General features: G+C 34.7%; 1 protein-coding gene across 5 annotated transcripts; it reads left to right on the top strand.

Annotated features, from left to right (window-relative positions):
- The first annotated feature begins 3,800 nt into the window (after positions 1-3,800).
- On the top strand, positions 3,801-10,525 carry LOC125203839 (E3 ubiquitin-protein ligase ORTHRUS 2-like). Of its 5 annotated transcripts, XM_048102323.2 has the most exons (8): positions 3,801-4,245; positions 4,369-4,898; positions 5,299-5,411; positions 6,743-6,883; positions 7,112-7,329; positions 8,169-8,559; positions 9,181-9,397; positions 10,027-10,525. In XM_048102323.2, the coding sequence occupies exons 1-2, from the start codon at positions 3,805-3,807 to the stop codon at positions 4,879-4,881; spliced, it is 954 nt and encodes a 317-aa protein (XP_047958280.1). In that variant the 5' UTR covers positions 3,801-3,804; the 3' UTR covers positions 4,882-4,898; positions 5,299-5,411; positions 6,743-6,883; positions 7,112-7,329; positions 8,169-8,559; positions 9,181-9,397; positions 10,027-10,525. The 5 variants fall into 5 exon arrangements, 2 of the variants coding, with proteins under 2 accessions (XP_047958280.1, XP_088916233.1); XM_089060107.1 differs by lacking the exon at positions 8,169-8,559; XR_016132389.1 differs by lacking the exons at positions 3,801-4,245; positions 4,369-4,898; positions 5,299-5,411 and adding an exon at positions 6,190-6,349.
- Positions 10,526-18,461: the final 7,936 nt, after the last annotated feature.

Below are 18,461 nucleotides of genomic sequence, written 5' to 3'. Positions count from 1 at the left end.
CATACTAATTTGGGATTTGAAGTTAGAAATAGTGGAAGTTTAAGTGTGCAGGAATTGAAAAGCAACGAAGTGGTAGTGTGTAGTGATCGAGTGGCGCAGGAAGCAAAAATGACCAAGAATTGGGGCAAACTGATCAAGAGAGCAAGATGACCATGCCGAGTAGCTGTGCAAATTGATCAAGAGAGCTAGCGGACCATGCCGAGTAGCTGTACAAACTGATCAAGAGAGTCCAAACACAATAGAGTTGCGAAATGAGTCAGATAAGAGAGAAAGGAGTGTCCTTTTCAGCAAGGGCATTAATGCTAAATCATGAGGATCTTGCCCTAGGGATTTTTGCCCAAGCCTTCCTATAAATAGAGAAAGAAAATTGGAAGAAATCATCATCTCTCACCTCGGATCACCTGCGATCAGGAGGAAATTCATATTCCCACACACGCACACCACTGAGTTAGCAGCAATCATGGAGCAAGGAGGATAGATAGCAGCTGGGATCGGAGTTCTACTACAGCAACACTTTCTTCATCCTCATCTTGGAGGGAGAGAGCCTAGTTTAGAAAGAAACTTTTTTTCATTCATGTTTTCCTAAGTTTCAAGGGGTTGATACAATTGTTCATCTTGTCTTTGTTCCATTTTTCATGATACATTTCTGACTCTGCTATTATTCTAAGTTTTTCCCTTAGTTAACTCTTTGTCGCAAGTTTATTTTGTCGTTGAATGTGAATCTAAGTTTTGATTTGTTGTTGATCTTGGAATTTTGAGAAAAGTTTGGTGGAATGAAGTTTATGATGGATGTATGTTTGGATCTGGAGTTTTCGAAGTTGGCGTTTGTTCTGATCATGTTCGGTTATGTTTGGTTGTCGTTTGATTGCTTAGATCTGGGGTCGTAATGTTTTGATCACTGTTTGTTGCTTTTAGATTGTTATTTGTTTTTAGTTAGATTTACGTCGATCTAAGTTTTACACATGTCAGCTTGCATGGAATTAGAATAGGTATTGTTGATCTGCTTTCTTTTCGTTTAAATTGCATGGATCTAGTTCTGATTTGGTTGATTTCCTATTTTACTTTACATGCTCTGTTCAGATCTGTCGTAGTTGCTTAGCTAGTCTATTTTGGTTGTTTGGAGGAGAAGAAGATTGGAGTTAGTTAGTGTAGCAGTCTCTATCACCTTTTTACTTGTTTCAGCTTTATTTGTAGTGCGTTGTTTAAGTCAGTGGTCCTGTCTACTTTATGCAGTGTACCTTCAAATTGTCGAGTTTAGTTGATAAGTTGGAAGTCGCAGTAGGTTAATCAGTTTAAGAGTAGTATAGTTGTTGATCTGTTAGATAGCAATCAGTTCAAGTCGTTCAGTCCAGTAGATTAAACTTAATCCACTCGCAAAATGTGGCAGCAACCAAATTCCCAAATGTCCCAAACACAAGTCAATACACCTTCATCTCTGTGGGATTCGACTCTTACTTCCCTTTACTAGTTAATAGTATTGTGGGTTAAGGTCTTGAAAGCAACTTAAGTTCTGGTTAGCGCACCCGACGACAAGTAGGTTGCCTAGGAGTTGTCTTAATCCGTTGGTCAGCATCTTCTTGATCAACCTACGTTTATTTGCTACTTCGAAATTGCATGAACAATACTTAAGTTCGAACAACCGAGCTTTCAGAGCTCCACATTATTAGTTTGTATAATGTAATGGTATAAGTTGTAATAGTAAATAAAATAATGTGTATGGATAATGTGTTGTTTAACTATTCGAAAATTAGAAAGTTATACTCCCTCTGTTCCCTTATAGTTGAGTCGTTTTCCCATTTGGGATGATCCCTCGTAGTTGAGTCATTTCCATGTAGTAACTTTTTTTTTTCTTACTTTATTCTCTCTACTTCATTCACTTTCTATTTTACTCTATCTACCTTTTTCTCCCTCTTACTTTTTTTTATCTATTTATTTAGCACACTCAACATCATTTTTAAAATTCTGTGCCGAAAAGTTTTGTCTCAACTAGAAAATGGAGGGAGCACTTTTTAGAGACGGGTGTAATAAGAAAATAGTTTATATTTTTAATGGGTGGAGAGAGCAGTAATTACTCTTGCCTATAAACAGACTGTCTATAACGTAGTTGTGTATGTATATACTCTATAGCTTCGAAATGGCAACTGACTCTAATTTGATGATCAATTCTCCTTGATTGAATCATTGTCAATTTAGATTGATGTAACGACCTTCTGTAAGATTCATCGTCCAAGGTTTTGATATTAAATCAAAATACATAGACCGGGTTCAAAATTTTCCGACAATTAGTAATTTAGTATCCCTCCGTTCTATAATAGATGACATACTTGGGAAATGACACGAGATTTTAGGAGATATTGTTTTGTGTGTTGGGTGGAGAGAAAAATAATATTTTTATATTAATGTGAGAGGAACTTTTTCCAAAATAGGAAATATGACATTTTTTGTGGAACACAAAGTGTGACATCTATTATGGGACGGAAAGAGTATTACATATGTTGATTTAGAATAACGCTATTGAATGTCTAATTGATTGATGAATTACTTTTAGAAAAAATAATTCTATACTAATTGCCTAAATTTAGATTAACCTCATATTTAATACCCCATCCATCCCAAGTTACTTGAGTCGTATTCCATTTTGTGTTGTCCCAAGTTAATAGGGTCATTTCACTTTTTGACTAAAAACAAAATATTTAATCATATCTATTTTATTCTTTATTTTACTTTATTCTCTTTTCTCTCTCTTACCTTATTCTCTTATTTACTGTATTTTACTTTATTTAATTCACTAAACAAAACTTTCTTAAATCTCGTGCAAAAAAGAAACGTCTCAAGTAATATGGAACAGAGGGAGTACCGTAACTCAACTCTATTGACAAAAACGCTAAAACTTTAATTGAATAATTTAAATTAAAAAGAATAGGAAAAGAAGTTCAAAATAGGAATCTAAACTCAACGTACCCTTATTCAAATAGAAGTATATTCCTTTAATCCCGCCCGATTCTATGTCTGCCAGACCTATATAAACCGTGTTGTCTCACTCACTAAGACTACCATCATCAGTGACATTTTCACCAACGTCACCCATGTAAGACAAAAATACTATAAATAAAAATAATTCTAAATGAAATTAACTTGACCAACCCTCTCATTTCAATGTCGCCCTACTGACCCCAACAAAAAGTGGGAGTCAAGGACACATGTCATCTTCTTGTTGGATGTGGAGTATTTAATTAATTTTGATTTTCTTGCACTACTTTAATTAGTTATTATTATATATTCAATTACTTATATTTCTTTTATTATACTTTATTTGTTTTAATGTCTACTTTTTTATAATTTATAGTATAAACTTAGTACTATAAATCTGAATCTCGCCACATTTTGAACATTTTCCATTAAATTAATTTTTAATTTTTTATTACTTTAAATTATTGATTTATTATAAATTAATCATAAATTTGTATATTAATTTAAATTATATGAAAAATAAAAAAGTTGATTGAAAGAAGGTTATGTATGCAGATGAATATCTAATATTTTTTATTTTAAATTTGAATCAAATACTTTTTTATTATAATTTTAGATATTATTTAATATATTTAAATTAATTATAAAAAAAAATATTAATATAAAATATATGAAAAAGAAAATATTGGGTTGGGTTGAGGTTAGTGATGGAAGTAAAAATGTTGAGGGAGTTATGCATGTGCATGATAGAAAAATAAATATTTTATTAAAAAGTTGATATAGTCTAACACTCTGCCACCTATTATTGATTTGTATCGCCGCAGTCTCCGCAAAATGGCGCAAACGGGCTCACAACTCCCTCTCGACAGCGACGGCATCTGCATGCTCTGTAAAGAGAGGCCTTCCGAAGAGGCCACTCTCTGCTGCGCCACGTGCGCCACGCCTTGGCACGTGTCCTGTCTCTCTCAGATCAACAATTCCTCCCTAGGGTTTGAGTGCCCTGACTGCTCCGGCTACGCCCTCACCGGAGCTCCCGTGCCTGCAAATGCGGATAGCAAGGATCTCTTCGCTAAGATTCGGCAGATCGAGGCCGATGATTCCTTGTCAGAGGCGGAAAAGGCTAGCAAAAGGCAGCAATTGCTGTGCGGGAGCATCCAAACCGATGCTGGAGAAATTTCGGAGGAAAAAGAGGACAAATCGTGTGATATTCTGGTTGTGATGGGCGAGACTTTGAAGTGTGCTTATTGTATGGAGCTTCCGGAGAGACCTGTTACGGTATTGATTTTGCTTTACTCTTTACTTATTTAGGCATTTCGTTCGAATTTAATTGAGATTAGAAAGCTAGGGTTGAGAATCATTCAATTCAAACTTAATTGAAGTGTTTTGTTTGAAAACCAGACGCCCTGTGGGCACAATTTTTGCTTGAAATGCTTTGAGAAATGGATCAAGCAGGGAAAGCGTACCTGTGTCGTAGCAACTTGCTGGACAAAATGGCCAGCAGGCCACATCAACTCTGCACTTGTGGCTGCTATGAGAATGGCGAAGCTGATGAGAACAATCACATCTGGCTCTGTTGCCCCCCAATCTGTTTATTGCTACTTACATGACCAGGATCGTCCGGACGCGGCATTCACTACTGAAAGGGCGCAGAGAGCGGGAATGGCCAATGCTGCAAGTGGGAGGATTTTTGTTACTCTCCCGAAAGATCACTTTGGATCTATTCCAGCAGAGAATGATCCTGAGAGGAATGTTGGGGGTTTTGTTGGAGAAACGTGGAAAATGCGTATGGAAGTCAGGCAGTGGGGTGTGCACTACCCTCCTATAGCTGGCATTAGTGGGAAGGCACGTTATGGCTCACAATCAGTTGTCATTTCCGGAGGTTATGAGGATGATGAAGACCATGGTGAATAGTTTATCTACACTGGAAGGTTATTCGCATTTGCAACTATCTAGATACCCGTTTCCCTTTTTGTGCTGTGATTTCTGTTTTTATTTTTTCTGTTTGTCAAGAGTCTAATATGGAAAATGGACGGTGGTGCCATCTTATGTTTGATAAAATATGCCATGTTTCCTTTGTAAGTCCATAACATTTTATGGATAAGAAAGTTCACTAATCTACCGTTTTTCATGTACGTTGCTTGTTACTATATTTATTTTCTTTTCCTTATTGTTTACATTTATTCATTATTGACCTGATTATTTCCTTTGTATGTAGAGGACATTGGTTTAATTGCATCACTTACTACCTAATCTTCCTTACTAAGTCAAGGTATATCTGATTTTACTATTTTTTTTTGGCTTTATTTCTATTGCGGTGGTGGGAAGCAGTTAACTGGAAATAGACGTACGAACAAGGAGCATTCAATTGATCAGGAGTTTACATACAACAATCAGGCTTTTAGAGTTAGCTGCATGAAATGTTATCCTGTTCGTGTTATCAGGTGATAATTTTATGCTCACTACACCTTAATTATATGTGGATTTTATAGCCTGAGCATGAAACAGCTCAGCACCATATTAGTTGTGTGCATCTCTCTTTTTCGCTCTTTAAAGTGAAGTTCCGATCCGTTCTCTATAAAAGTCTATGCAACTTTAAGATTTTATTTCTTGAAGAACAACTATGTACTCCAAAGTGGAATACATGATTAATTTTATGATGATTTAGAGGTAGAGCATCTTTAAGTTTTGGCAAATAAGGCAAAAAAATTGAACATGCCAAAGTTGACAAATTTTAAGAAACAAACTTTTATTGCACCCTTCTGGACTAATTGTTTCTCATATACAGATATACTACTATTTAGTACTCCCTCTGTCCCATTATAAGTGAAGCGTATTCCTTTTTGGCTCGTCCGACCATAAGTGAGACATTACTTTTTATGGCAAATAATCAACACTCTATCTCTCTCTTACTTTATCTCTCCTATTTTTCCTTTCTACTTTTTTCTCACTCCTACTTTATTATCTCTTCATTTAATCATTATACATTACTACCTAAAAACCTGCGCCCAAAAGAATGTGACCCATGTAATGGGACGGAGGGAGTAGTTTGTTAGTCCCACATTACTTGCACTATATTCCTTTTTTGGCGTCCCAAAATACTTGCACTCTTTCTATTTTGGGTAAAAATTAGTGTTAGTTAAACATCCCCTTATTACACTTAAAATGCTAAATAATGATATTAATTAATAACTCATCAACCCCACCAACCCATCCACCGCTCATTTGGAAAAATACACGTCTCTCTCTTCAAACTCATTCTCTCTCTAACCTAAATTCTTCCGCCTCTCTCTAAAAAAACTAATTTATCCACGGTGCTCCCAACCCCAACCTCTTTCCCGTCAGCGACAACCTCATCCCCTCTGCGAAAACCTGCAAAATGGTGGGTGGGTTAACCCACAATTTTAAAAATTTTCATCTGCCGCCATTTAGATTTGGGGGCTGACTTTTGATTTAAATTTGAATATACATGGAGTACTTTTACATTTTGTTGTTTACAATTGATATGAAGTGTGTACGCGCGCAATGTAAGCGCTCTGTGTGCGCGCTCGCAATGTGTGCAGTGTGTGTAGTATGTGAAGGTGCCAATTTCGTAACTATTTGAAATTCCAATTATCTACTTTTGATATGAAATTGGGAGGAATTGGAATGGTAATTCAATTCCAATTATTTTGCGGTATCAATCATTGGATATGGAATTGAAGGATCCAATTCCAATTCCACAGGCCTAATTCATGATATTGAACAGAGCCTGATTATTATCCTTTGATCTTAGGCGGTAGAATGTTGTTGGAAATGGATTAAGCCACCACCTCGTAGTGAAGAAAAAGTGGTCGATGTAAATCCTGTACAGGGCGAAGGAAAAATTGGTGATTAAGAAATTTCAAACAATTTCAATGAGTGAATCTTCTACAAGGTATGATAATCCACAGTTTATGGCACTTAATCCAAACCATGTGACCAACTTCTGCTTGTTAATATTTTGTCGTAATGGTTCCTTTAGACGTGATTGTTTCACTTATGGCTTTGTTAACATTTTTATTCCCATAAATCTGTTATGTATTGTAACCCACAAGGAAACAATTTTATTTCAATATAGAAGTTGAGATCAACAATTTCTTCAATTTTCTTTTGTTTGTTATAGGATTTTGCTGCCTCATACGTAAAAAGGTGATGAATCAACCCTTGACAACTCCATGTGCACATAACTTTTGCAAGTCGTGTCTTGAAAATGCATTTGAAGGACAATCATTTGCACAAGAGACGGTCTGGCAGAATGGACGAAGGCTTCGCTCGAAGAAAAATGTACCGACATGTCCAGCATGCCCAACTGATATTTCTGAGTTCCTTCACAGTCCTTAGGTATGCTACGTATGTGCTGTAAAATACTATTAGGTGCCATTCGGTTGCATGACTAATTATCATGAAACTATCCATCTAGGATTAAGTTGTAGGACTATTTTAGTTGGAGGGGTTGGCTATGACTATGACTAATTATCATGAGATTATCCATCTAGGATTAAGTTGTGGATTCAATCTTATGAACCAAACATGATACATATTTAATCATGAGATGTAATCTTGCCAACTGAACACCCCCTTAGGGTCTGTTATTTACACGGAATTGAAATTAGAATTTGTATAATTCAATTCCAAATCCTTAGATTGGTAAATACTCCTTCCGTCCAAAAAAAATAGACCACATTCATTTATGGAATGTTTTCAACAAAATAATAACCCTACACATCATTTTGTTTACCACTTATGCCATTAGAGTTAAAACTTCTCTCTTACACTTTTTCCCTTCTCTCTTACTTTTTTCCCTTCTCTCAATTTTTTTCCTTCTCTCTTACTTTACCAATTCTACATTAAAACCCGTGCCATACACCAATTGTTCTATTTTTTGTGGATGGGGGGAGTATAATAAATTTGATATGAAGTGCAGTGCGTGTGTAGAGTGTGTGCGCAATATGCGTAGTGTTTGTGCAGAGTGTGTGCAAAGCTTGTGCAATGCTAAATTTTATAATTATTTGGAATTCCAATTGTGGAATTTTTAGAATTGGAATTGAATTCCAAATATTTCGCAGCACAAAACATTGGATTTGGAATCGAAGGCTCCAATTCCAATTCCGCAGGCCCTATTTCATGATAATTAACGAAGCCTATAAACTAAAAAATATCCAATGTTCCTCATATTTTAGGTAAACCAGGAAATCATGGAGGTTATAGAGAATTTGCAGTCTGGACTTGATTTGTATGCAAATGGTGATGCTAAGGGCTTGAAGGAAAATAGTTCTGAGAAGGGAAAGGAGGACACAGGCGACCCACCAAATGAGAAAATCCTCTTACGGGAAAGAGCAGTTTGCCATCGGTTGTGTTGATTTGAGATTGACCCGTAGGTTCTAATGCAAGGAAGAGACTGGCCACTAACGTAGGAGGGGCAATACCAGTTTCCTTCTGGGGTTTGTAGAAGTAGAGGATCCAAGCAATATCTATGATACTCGGAATCACATTTATCACACAACAGAACATTGTCATCATCCTTGTCCCTTCCACAAACTTTACTAGTCCCTCATCCCATGAAGCTCTAGGGTGCGCACTATTACACACCTGAACAAGAAGATTATCTCTCTTTCAGAGTATCAACACTTGAAACTTTTGCATTGGAAATATCAGCCATTTTTTGGAGAAGTGTCAGAACTTGTAATTTACATCAAACATAAGAAGTTCAGGAAGAAGAGGAACGAATACGAAATGAACACCATAGTCTGGGCGAACTCAAATCCATTTTTAGAGATTCAAATATGTTGCTTAATTCCATAGAATTCCAATCATTTTACACTGTCCGGTCGGTACACGGAATTGGAATTGGAATTGAATTGGGATTACAATTTTACAGAATTGAATTTGAAGTAGGATTATAATTCAATTCCAAATCCATTGTTCGATAAAAGTGATATAATTGATATGAAGAGTGTGTGCAGTGTGAAAGTGCGCACTTTTATAACTATTTGAAATTCCAATAATCTACTTTTGCTTTAAATTGTGAAATTGATATTGTAATTGTAATTCAATTACAAATCCAAATATTTTGCGGTGCCAAACATTGGATTTGGAGTTGAAGGCTCCAATTACAATTCCGCATGCCCAATTCCTTGATATCAATATAGAAGTTGAGATCAACAATTTTAATTTTTCTTCTGTTTGTTATAGGGTTCTGCTGCCTCATATGTAAAAAAGTGATGAATCAACCCTTGACGACTCCCTGTGCACATAACTTTTGCAAGTCATGTCTTGAGAATGCATTTGAAGGCCAATCATTTGCACAAGAGAGGGTCTGCCAGAATGGGCGAAGGCTTGCTCGAAGAAAAATGTACTGACATGCCCAGCATGCGCAACTAATATATCTGAGTTCCTTCACAGTCCTCAGGTATGCTACCTATGTGCTGTAAAATACTATTAGGTGTAATTCGGTTGCCATGACTAATTATTTTGAGACTATTTATCTAGGATTAAGTTGTGAGATTATTTTAGTTGGAGGGGGTGGCTATGACTAATTATCATGAGACTATCCATCTAGGATTAACTTGTGGGATTCAATTTTATGAACCAAATATGATATGTATTTAATCATGAGATTTAATCTTGCAAAGCGAAGACCCCCTTAGGGGGGTCCGTTCTGTACAAGGAATTATAATTTGTATAATTCAATTCCAAATCTTTTGTTTGATAAATATAATAAAATTGATATGAAGTGCAGTGTGTGTGCAATATGTGTAGCATGTGTGCAGGTGTGCGCAAAGTGTGTGTGCAGAGTGTAGCGCAAGCGTGTGCAGTGCTCAATTTTATAATTATTTGGAATTCCAATTGTGGAATTTGTAGAATTGGAATTGAGTTCCAAATATTTTGCGGTACAAAACATTGGATTTGGAATTGAAGGCTCCAATTCCAACTGCGCAGGACCTATTTTATGATACCGAACGAAACCTTATAACCATTTCTTGAAGCTTGAATGCTGGCCTATAAACTAAAAAATGTCCAATGTTCCTCACATTTTAGGTAAACCGGGAAATCATGGAGGTTATAGAGAAATTGCAGTCTGGAATTGACATGTATGCAAACGATGATGCTAAGGGCTCAGAGGAAAATAGTTCTGGGAAGGGCTGGACGATGCAGTTGACCCATCAAATGAAGAAGCAGAAAGCCAACCTGAAAATCCTCTTAAGAGAAAGAGCAGTTCGCCTAGCCTCTCGGATGAAGAAGAGAAAATAGAGATAGCCAAGAGAAGCAAAGTGGATGTTGGTGATGGCCATGAAAATACAGAATTCGAAAAGTGAGATATGGAAAGATTCACTGTCTCATTTGTTTATACTCTAGCTGCATTGTTGTAACATGGACCACATTTTTTGAGAAACCACAATTGTTTTAGTTTCCAATGTAAAGTTATGAAGATATGAAAAGTGGGAAATGGTAGAGAAACAAATATGAACAGCAAGGTTTTTTCTGGTTTTCTCACAGAATTTGAATTTAGAAAAATCTTGACAACAGACCTCCTCAACTGTGAATTCCCAATATTCTTTCACCTCCATCAGTTTTGCTAATCTGGACCGTTCTTCCAAACATTGACATGAATTCTCCAATATTTCTTTTTTTGTTCCATTGACTTGAGATTGACCCGTAGGTTCTAATGCAAGGAAGAGACTGGCCACTAATGTAGGAGGGGCAATACCAGTTTCTTTCTGGGATTCGTAGAAGTAGAGGATCCAAGCAATATCTATGATACTCGGAATCACATTTATCACACAATAGAACATTGTCATCATCCTTGTCCCTTCCATAAACTTTACATAGTCCCTCATCCCATGGAGCTCTAGGGTGGGCACTATTACACACTTGAACAAGTAGATCATTTCTCTTATTCACAGCACTTGAAACTTTAACATTGGGAATATAAGCCATTTTTTGGAGAAGGGCCCCAACCTGTAAATTGACATCAAACATAAGATAATTTTAAAGATTTTATGAATTTCTTATTAATCATAATAGACAAAAAAGGCAAAAGATGTTAATTTCTAGTTTAAGTAATAAATTTATAGTAGTATGTTATAAGGAGCAAACATACCAACAATATTTGTATTCTCCTATTGGAAGGAAATACTGAAATGAGTGAGAGTGAGTAAAATGAATATTAAATGGGAAAATAAATTAAGTGCAGTTCCAGTGCGATTTCAACAAGGCAAGGACTTATTCATTCATCGCCCTCGTTGTGATTACTCCCGAATAACTTAATGACGATGAAGTACAAATTAATTTGCAAACCTCTCATCATCAACAGATGGAGTGTTTAAATTATCATGATTACAAAAAAAATACACTTTCCTAAAAAAACTTTGGAAACGACTTGACTTCAGCTTTAATGCAAAACTAGTGTTAACCCACGTGCGAGGCACGATGGAATATTTTTTTGTCATACAGTTTTAAATTGTTAATTGATTAATTAAAATAAAAAATATTATAAATATATAATGTTTAAAAATAAAAAAGTATATCATATAATAATAATCAATAAATATATGCTCCTCAATTCATTTTACACCTAAAGAGATAAAATTAAACATGACTAGATCAAGTGTTGGCACTTTTGAAAAATATGTTTAAAACAATCCTTCATATTTCTCTAATAATAACAATGAAAATCACACTTTTAACAAAATAATAAATCGATAACTCATAATATTCAAAACGTCAAAATTATGACCATAAAATTTCAAATGATAAACTACACAAAAAACATTACATTAATTGGTTGAATTAACACTATTATATTGATGAATAATGATAGACCTTTTGAACGTTGGAACGTTTATCTTTATTCATTGCACTATTTTATATGCTACTTTACAATTCTCAATACTGCAAAAAAAAAATTGTAAAAATATACTTAATATAATATACTACCTCCGTCTCTCAAATTTTGACACAGTTTACTATTTCGGTCTGTTCCTGAAAATTTGACACACTTCACTTTTTACCATTTTTGGTAGTGGACCTCATATTCCACTAACTCATTCCTACTCACATTTTATTATAAAACTAATACTTTAAAAGTAGGACCCACATCCCACCAACTTTTTCAACTCACTTTCCATTACATTTCTTAAAACCCGTGTCGGGTCAAAGTGTGTAAAAATTTGGGGGACGAAGATAGTACTCCCTCCGTTTCGCCATAGTTGAGTCATTTTTCCATTTCAGAAAGTTTCTTCATAGTTGAATCATTTCTATATATGATAACTTTTTTCTCTTACTTACTTTACTCTCTCTTACTTTATTCTCTCTACTTTATTCACTTTATACTTTATTCTCTCTACTTTTTCTTCTCTCTTACTTTTTTATCTATTTATTTAACACACTCAATATTTATTTCTAAAATTCCGTGCCGAAAAGTTTCGCCTCAACTATGGCGAAACGGAGGGAGTATATATTTTACTCAGCATGATCACCAATAGATAAGATAATTAGATTCTCTATATAAAATCAGTTGTATCCCTGATCTGAACAATTAAGTGCTAAATCCTAATTTCAACAGTAGTATTATTAGTAAACCAAAATTTGGTAGGAGACTATTTTATTTTGTTTGAACAACTAATTGTTTGATCAACTCGATTTTAATAGGTTTTATTATCTCATTGCAAATATACATATTATGCACCACTTATTAATTAATCATAAGTGATAAATATTATTTTTTGTGTGAATCCACTTAATATAATTATAGCGTCAGTGACAATATAAATATACAAAAATAATAAATTTTGTAAAGATGAAGATAAATATTATGCATGTTTCAAGTTAAGGATGTTACAATTCTTCCGTCTCTAAGAATTGTAAGAAATATTAGGAAAAAATTCTTGAATCATATACACGTGGTACTCTAACTATTGTAATCAAATAAAAAAAAACAACAAATGAAATGGAAATTACAATCAAAATTATAAAATAAACAGAACTTTAAATCTAGTCGAGAAAAACCCTCTTTCCGCAAGACAAATTACATCACGGCTAGTGCTCTCGAATTGACGTATTATCCCCAAAGATGACACGACTTCCTCCTAACGTATATAACATCTCAAACCCGCTAGGCACCGATGAACTTAATGGAGCTCCAAAAATTGAGCAATACAATGTTCCTAAAATATACAATAAAATTGAGCTTGAGAAAGAATGGGGAATGCTTGTGTTGGTGTGTAATTCATCCACAACTCTGCCTTTTATAGGCACAGAATTAGGATATGATAGATCATGGAATTAAAACATCATAAATTATAAAATTAAGAGAATAGAGGTTACAAATTTTGTTAAATTCTCATCATCTTCTATTTAAAGATTTGTAACCGCTTACTCATTGTAGTGCTATAAAAATTAGTAATTTAATATTTTTTAAAATTGCATTTACATCCCTGGCATAAAATGACTATTTAAAACTGCAATAACTCGCCTTTTATATTAGTATAGATATAGATTGGTAGATTAAGAGAGTGAAAGATAAAAAATGAGTAAAGTAAGACAGAGGAAGAGAAAAAGTAATGAAATTAGTGTTCATTAGATTGCGGGGTCCATTATCTAAAATGGAGAGTTTCTATTTTTAGGATACGAACTGAATAGAAAAGAAATTCTATTTATAAAAAACGGAGGGAGTAAGAAATTATTGCGTATTAATTATTTTTTATAAAATAAACTGCCGAAATCTTCATTTTGGATCAAGAGTGCATAAACCAAAACATTAGGCACACTCCCTATTAATGCAGACTACATGTTAATTTTTATGATATATTAGTGTAACACCCGTGTGATGCACGGACAATTAATTATCTGTATACTTTCTCTGTGGCCCATTATAATTGAGACGTATTCCTTTTTATATCATCCCACTATAAGTGAGATAGTTTCTTTTATGACAAAGCAACACTCTATCTATCTCTTACTTTATCCTCTCTCCTACTTTATTTTACTCACAAAAACATGTGCTCAATAGAAATGTCTCACATGTAATGAGACGAAGGGAGTATTAATTTAAATATTTAATTAGTTAAGATTTGACTTATTACCTTAAAGTGAACGCCGTCCACAACCAGAACAAACAATTTTAACTTGTTTTGTTTCTTATACATCTAAATATGTAGAACAGCTATTAAATGTAAAAACACAACACATTGTGCCAAAATAATATGTTTTATTCGTTGGAAACTAAACGATGAGTTTTTACAACATACAAGAATAAAAAAATGCTTTGCAGTATACAAAACTCGAACAATCTCCCACTTATACTCAAACATGTTTTTGAGTATATACTAACTAAACATGCAAAAATGCCAAAAATCTCTCACTTATACTGAAAGCGAGATGAGGTCTCGGATCAGTCGAACTCCTATTCCATCCACGTCACCAGCGATGCCCTAGGGTTTGAATGCTAAAATATTATGATTATTTATAGTTTATAGCTAAAATATTTACATTCCAGTTCATGGAATCAACTTTTATATTTTTTCTAATTTAATTTAGAGTAAAGGTCAATTTTTGTCCTAAATATATGACAAAAATACGAATTTGGTCCAAAACATTCACTTTTTGAAAAACAGGTCCATAATAAATGAAAATGTCGACGAAGTTGTCCTTTTTTTTACTGTTTCGTAAAAAAACTAACGGTCAACGCTAATTGCACAGTAGCATGACCGTTAGTTTTTTGACGGAACAATAAAGAAAAGACTCGGACAAGGATTTCATTTGTTATGGAGCTATTTTTAAAAAAATGAATGTTTTGAACCAAATTCATATTTTGGTCATATGTTTAAGATCAAAATTTACCTTTACTCTTAAATCTAATTGAGCACTAAGTGTTCGATAGCTTATGGAGTATATTAACACTAATTCAATAATCCTACTCGTGGGCACCAACCCTATAGTTAGTAAATAATGCATTTATTAAAAACTTCGAAACAATATCGGCACACCCACTAAATCAGAAACATTCTCATATTCATTTGGTCATCTGTTAGCGAGCTGTGCGTTGTGCTCGGATTAGAATACAATTGACTAATTTCAAAAATCAACAAAAAATGAGATAGACTTGATAGCTGGTCTGTGTAGTATTGTAGGGGTTGTATTAGGCTGGAGTGTAGTGCATACCTTAATTTTTTTTCTTTGTCATACTCAGCTAAAAACCTGTGAGCAAATTATACAAGACTGTTGTACTTGTATATGTGATCTATGCAACATGAGCTAATAACTCAGACTAAATCTAAGAATTTGTTTGTTAGGCAGAGAACTGGAATTTTGTTTAAAACATTGTATACAGAGTTATTTCCTCCGTCTCATAATAGATGTCACACTTTCCTTTTTAGTTTGTCCCACAAAAAATGTCACATTTCATTTTATGGAAAAAGTTCTCTCTCACATTAATTTAAATATACTATTTTCTCTTTCCACTCAACACACAAAACAACATCTCATAAAATCCAATGGCATTACTCAAGTGTGTCATCTAATATGGGACGGATGGAGTACTAAATATACACATCGCGCACACAAATAACACTCACATACACGCATTGTGCTCACACACACACCCACACAAAGTGCACACATACATACTGTAACAGTCCGCCCTCCTAGGATACAATAAATGCGGCAACTGCTACCAAACGGACTCGAAGAAATGAACAAAGGCTAGGGTTTCATTTAAAGAGTGTTGACCAAAAGATTAGAAAGAACTATCAGAGTATTTAAAACAACAACTTCACCTAGAAACTTGAATAAAAAAAAGGAAGGTATAATAAATGGCGTTCAAGAATCTTCAGAGTATGACATAGTTTCCAAGATACAAACCACAAGATAGTCTAAGGCCTCTAAACTGAAAGGAGAGTGCAAAATATTCAAAATAAACATAAGTGTATCAAAAACTCAGCGGAAAGCGACCAAGAGAAAGAATAGCTATGTATGAAGACACAACTACGCTTGAAGTTCAAAACAACCATCTTAATTCATTATCATGCTCAACACCCGCCACCGCTTGTCATCGTTCAACCTGCACATAAGGAAAACACATTCAGGGCTGAGTATTTTGAAATACTCAGTGAGCTCGTTACCAAAACATTTTATAAGTTATGCCACCCTTACCATAGTGAACTCGAGTTTTTAAGCAGTTATAAGAGAATATCACGAGTATCACAAAATATATTTTCATAGATTGGCCAATCAAACATACTCCTCACTTTCCTCATCAAATTCCACAATCACAATCTTTCCATGGTGCGACGAAAGTGTGGCCACACTTTTCGCCCACGAGACCGGCCGACTATCAAGGACGACTCCCGATCCCCTCGTGTACACAGCCTGGTAGGGTTTGTGGCCCATACTCAGACCCGAATTCGTTTAACATATCCATAGCCCTATATCCCAATGGAGCGAACTCTCAAACTGGGCATCAGGCGCACAATATCACAACAAAACAGACATAGGCATGGCATAACAGTTAAACCACCCTTATAACACCAATCAATACTTTTGACAAAATAAAAGAGAGTTTTAAGAGTAAAGCCCACCTCGACTGCTTAGATTTCAAGTAGTTTCGCTTTTCCGTTATCCGGCTTCGCAACCAAGGTTTCACCTTTTAATCACATAGGCACATATCACAAATTAGGTTCAACACTACTCTTACTCATGCATGTCTCAAAACTTTTCCCTTTTCCCCTCGATTTATCTTATCATTACTAATCAATAAAAATCATGTTTATCACACAAGTTCCATTCGCATTTCCAATCTAGATCTAACATCGACATATGTTACGCAAGAATATTTAGCCATCAAACACACACTACACCAACACAACACACACACACACGTCTCGCACACACACTCACACACGCACACACACACATGAAACATATTCCCATATCCCCTTTGTCCCACTTTCACTCAACCAAGATGCATGAGGGTTCAAGAAGAACGATTAATTGGTTAGAAAGAAGAAGAATTGAGTAAAATAAAGAAGATGGATATAAAAATACCTTAAGAGAAAAACGAACGGTAGAAATTAAGTATTAGACTCGGTTCTTCAAAATTCTTGGATCAAACTTCAATTCTTCACAAAGGATGGAGGATTATTGGAGTAAAGTAGAAGAAAATTGGGAGAGTATGGAGAAGAAGAGGGGACGAAAAATGTGGGGGCTAGGGTTGGGGCTTCTCTTATTTATAGTGCTCAACAAGATCTTTAGGTAAATAGAATAGAATATTTGGTAAGATTTATTCTCCATAATTAAATAAAACAATATTATGGAGTAGGGAAGAAGAAATACCAAAAATAAGCTCTAAGGCACAAATCATGGGATTTTCGAAAATTTGGCTTCTTAATTAGCCAAGATTTTGTTTTGGTATATTTTACGGAATAGAATAAAATATCACGGAGTAAAATAAAAATAAAAATCCTACCCCATTGGCATAGAAATAGGCGTGTAATATGTGCCTTAAATAAGGCATAGATTTTTGAATATTAACTAAAATAGGATATGGCAAGATCTCTTGAGGTATGGAAAGATTTGGTAGAATATTTTAATTCTAGGTATGGAAGGAGATCAAATAAGGGATCAATTAAACAATAAAATAATTTCTTCCTTCCCAACATAGTGATTTTCGAAAATCACCAAATAGCAAGGGGGTTTCGATTTTTTCCTCTTTAGAATAAGGAATAACTGGGTCTTGGATTTAATTTGGATAAATATCCCAAGAATTAAATTAAATCCAGAAAAATAGAATTTTTTCTTCAAAAATCGGTCGAAAATGGCTAGTATTTATGGAAATTTTCTCTAATATTCTCACTCACCCTTAAACAATTAATTCACCTCATAATTTAATAAATCACATGCCACATCACATAGTCACTTTTCAAACTTCCCGGTCAAAGAAACTCATGCAATAAATTCACTTATCAAATAATTCACATCTTCCACGTCATCAATAATAAATTTTAGGGCTCTAAAATTAGGGTTCTAAATTCCGAGATGTTACACATACACATTATATAGACACATTATACCATGCACAATACAAACACTAGTGTGTGTGAGTATGTTTGCACTGTGTGCACATACAAAGTACACACATACATACACACTATATACATACACTACACCCATGCATAATACACATACTACATGTAGTATGTGTGTATGTTTGCAACGTGTGTATTGTGGATGTGTGTAATGTGCGTGGGAGTGTGAATGTGTGTGCGTGCAATGTGTGTATTGTGTGAATGTGTGTGTGCTGGTTGTGTACACGTGTGTATTCATAGTGTGTGTATGTGAAGTTATCTAATTTGTACTCCCTCAGGTCCCCATTAAATTGTCATATTTGATCCGTACAGATTTAAAGAAATTTTTTGACTTTTATAAGTAAAGTGAGTGGAAAAAGTTAGTGGAGTGTGTGCCTTATTTTTATACTC

The sequence above is a fragment of the Salvia hispanica genome, chromosome 6, assembly GCF_029641045.1.
Source record: "Salvia hispanica isolate PSC_SH4W2 chromosome 6, Shi_PSC_v1, whole genome shotgun sequence".
NCBI classification, from domain to species: domain Eukaryota; kingdom Viridiplantae; phylum Streptophyta; class Magnoliopsida; order Lamiales; family Lamiaceae; genus Salvia; species Salvia hispanica.
Note: the sequence above shows the minus strand (reverse complement) of the source record. Positions and strands in the feature narration are given on the sequence as shown.

Coding starts and splice junctions, on each gene's coding strand:
- LOC125203839 (XM_089060107.1), top strand. CDS start 3,805: ATGGCGCAAACGGGCTCACAACTCCCTCTCGACAGCGACGGCATCTGC. Junction 4,246..4,368: donor TTCCGGAGAGACCTGTTACG/GTATTGATTTTG, acceptor TTTGAAAACCAG/ACGCCCTGTGGGCACAATTT.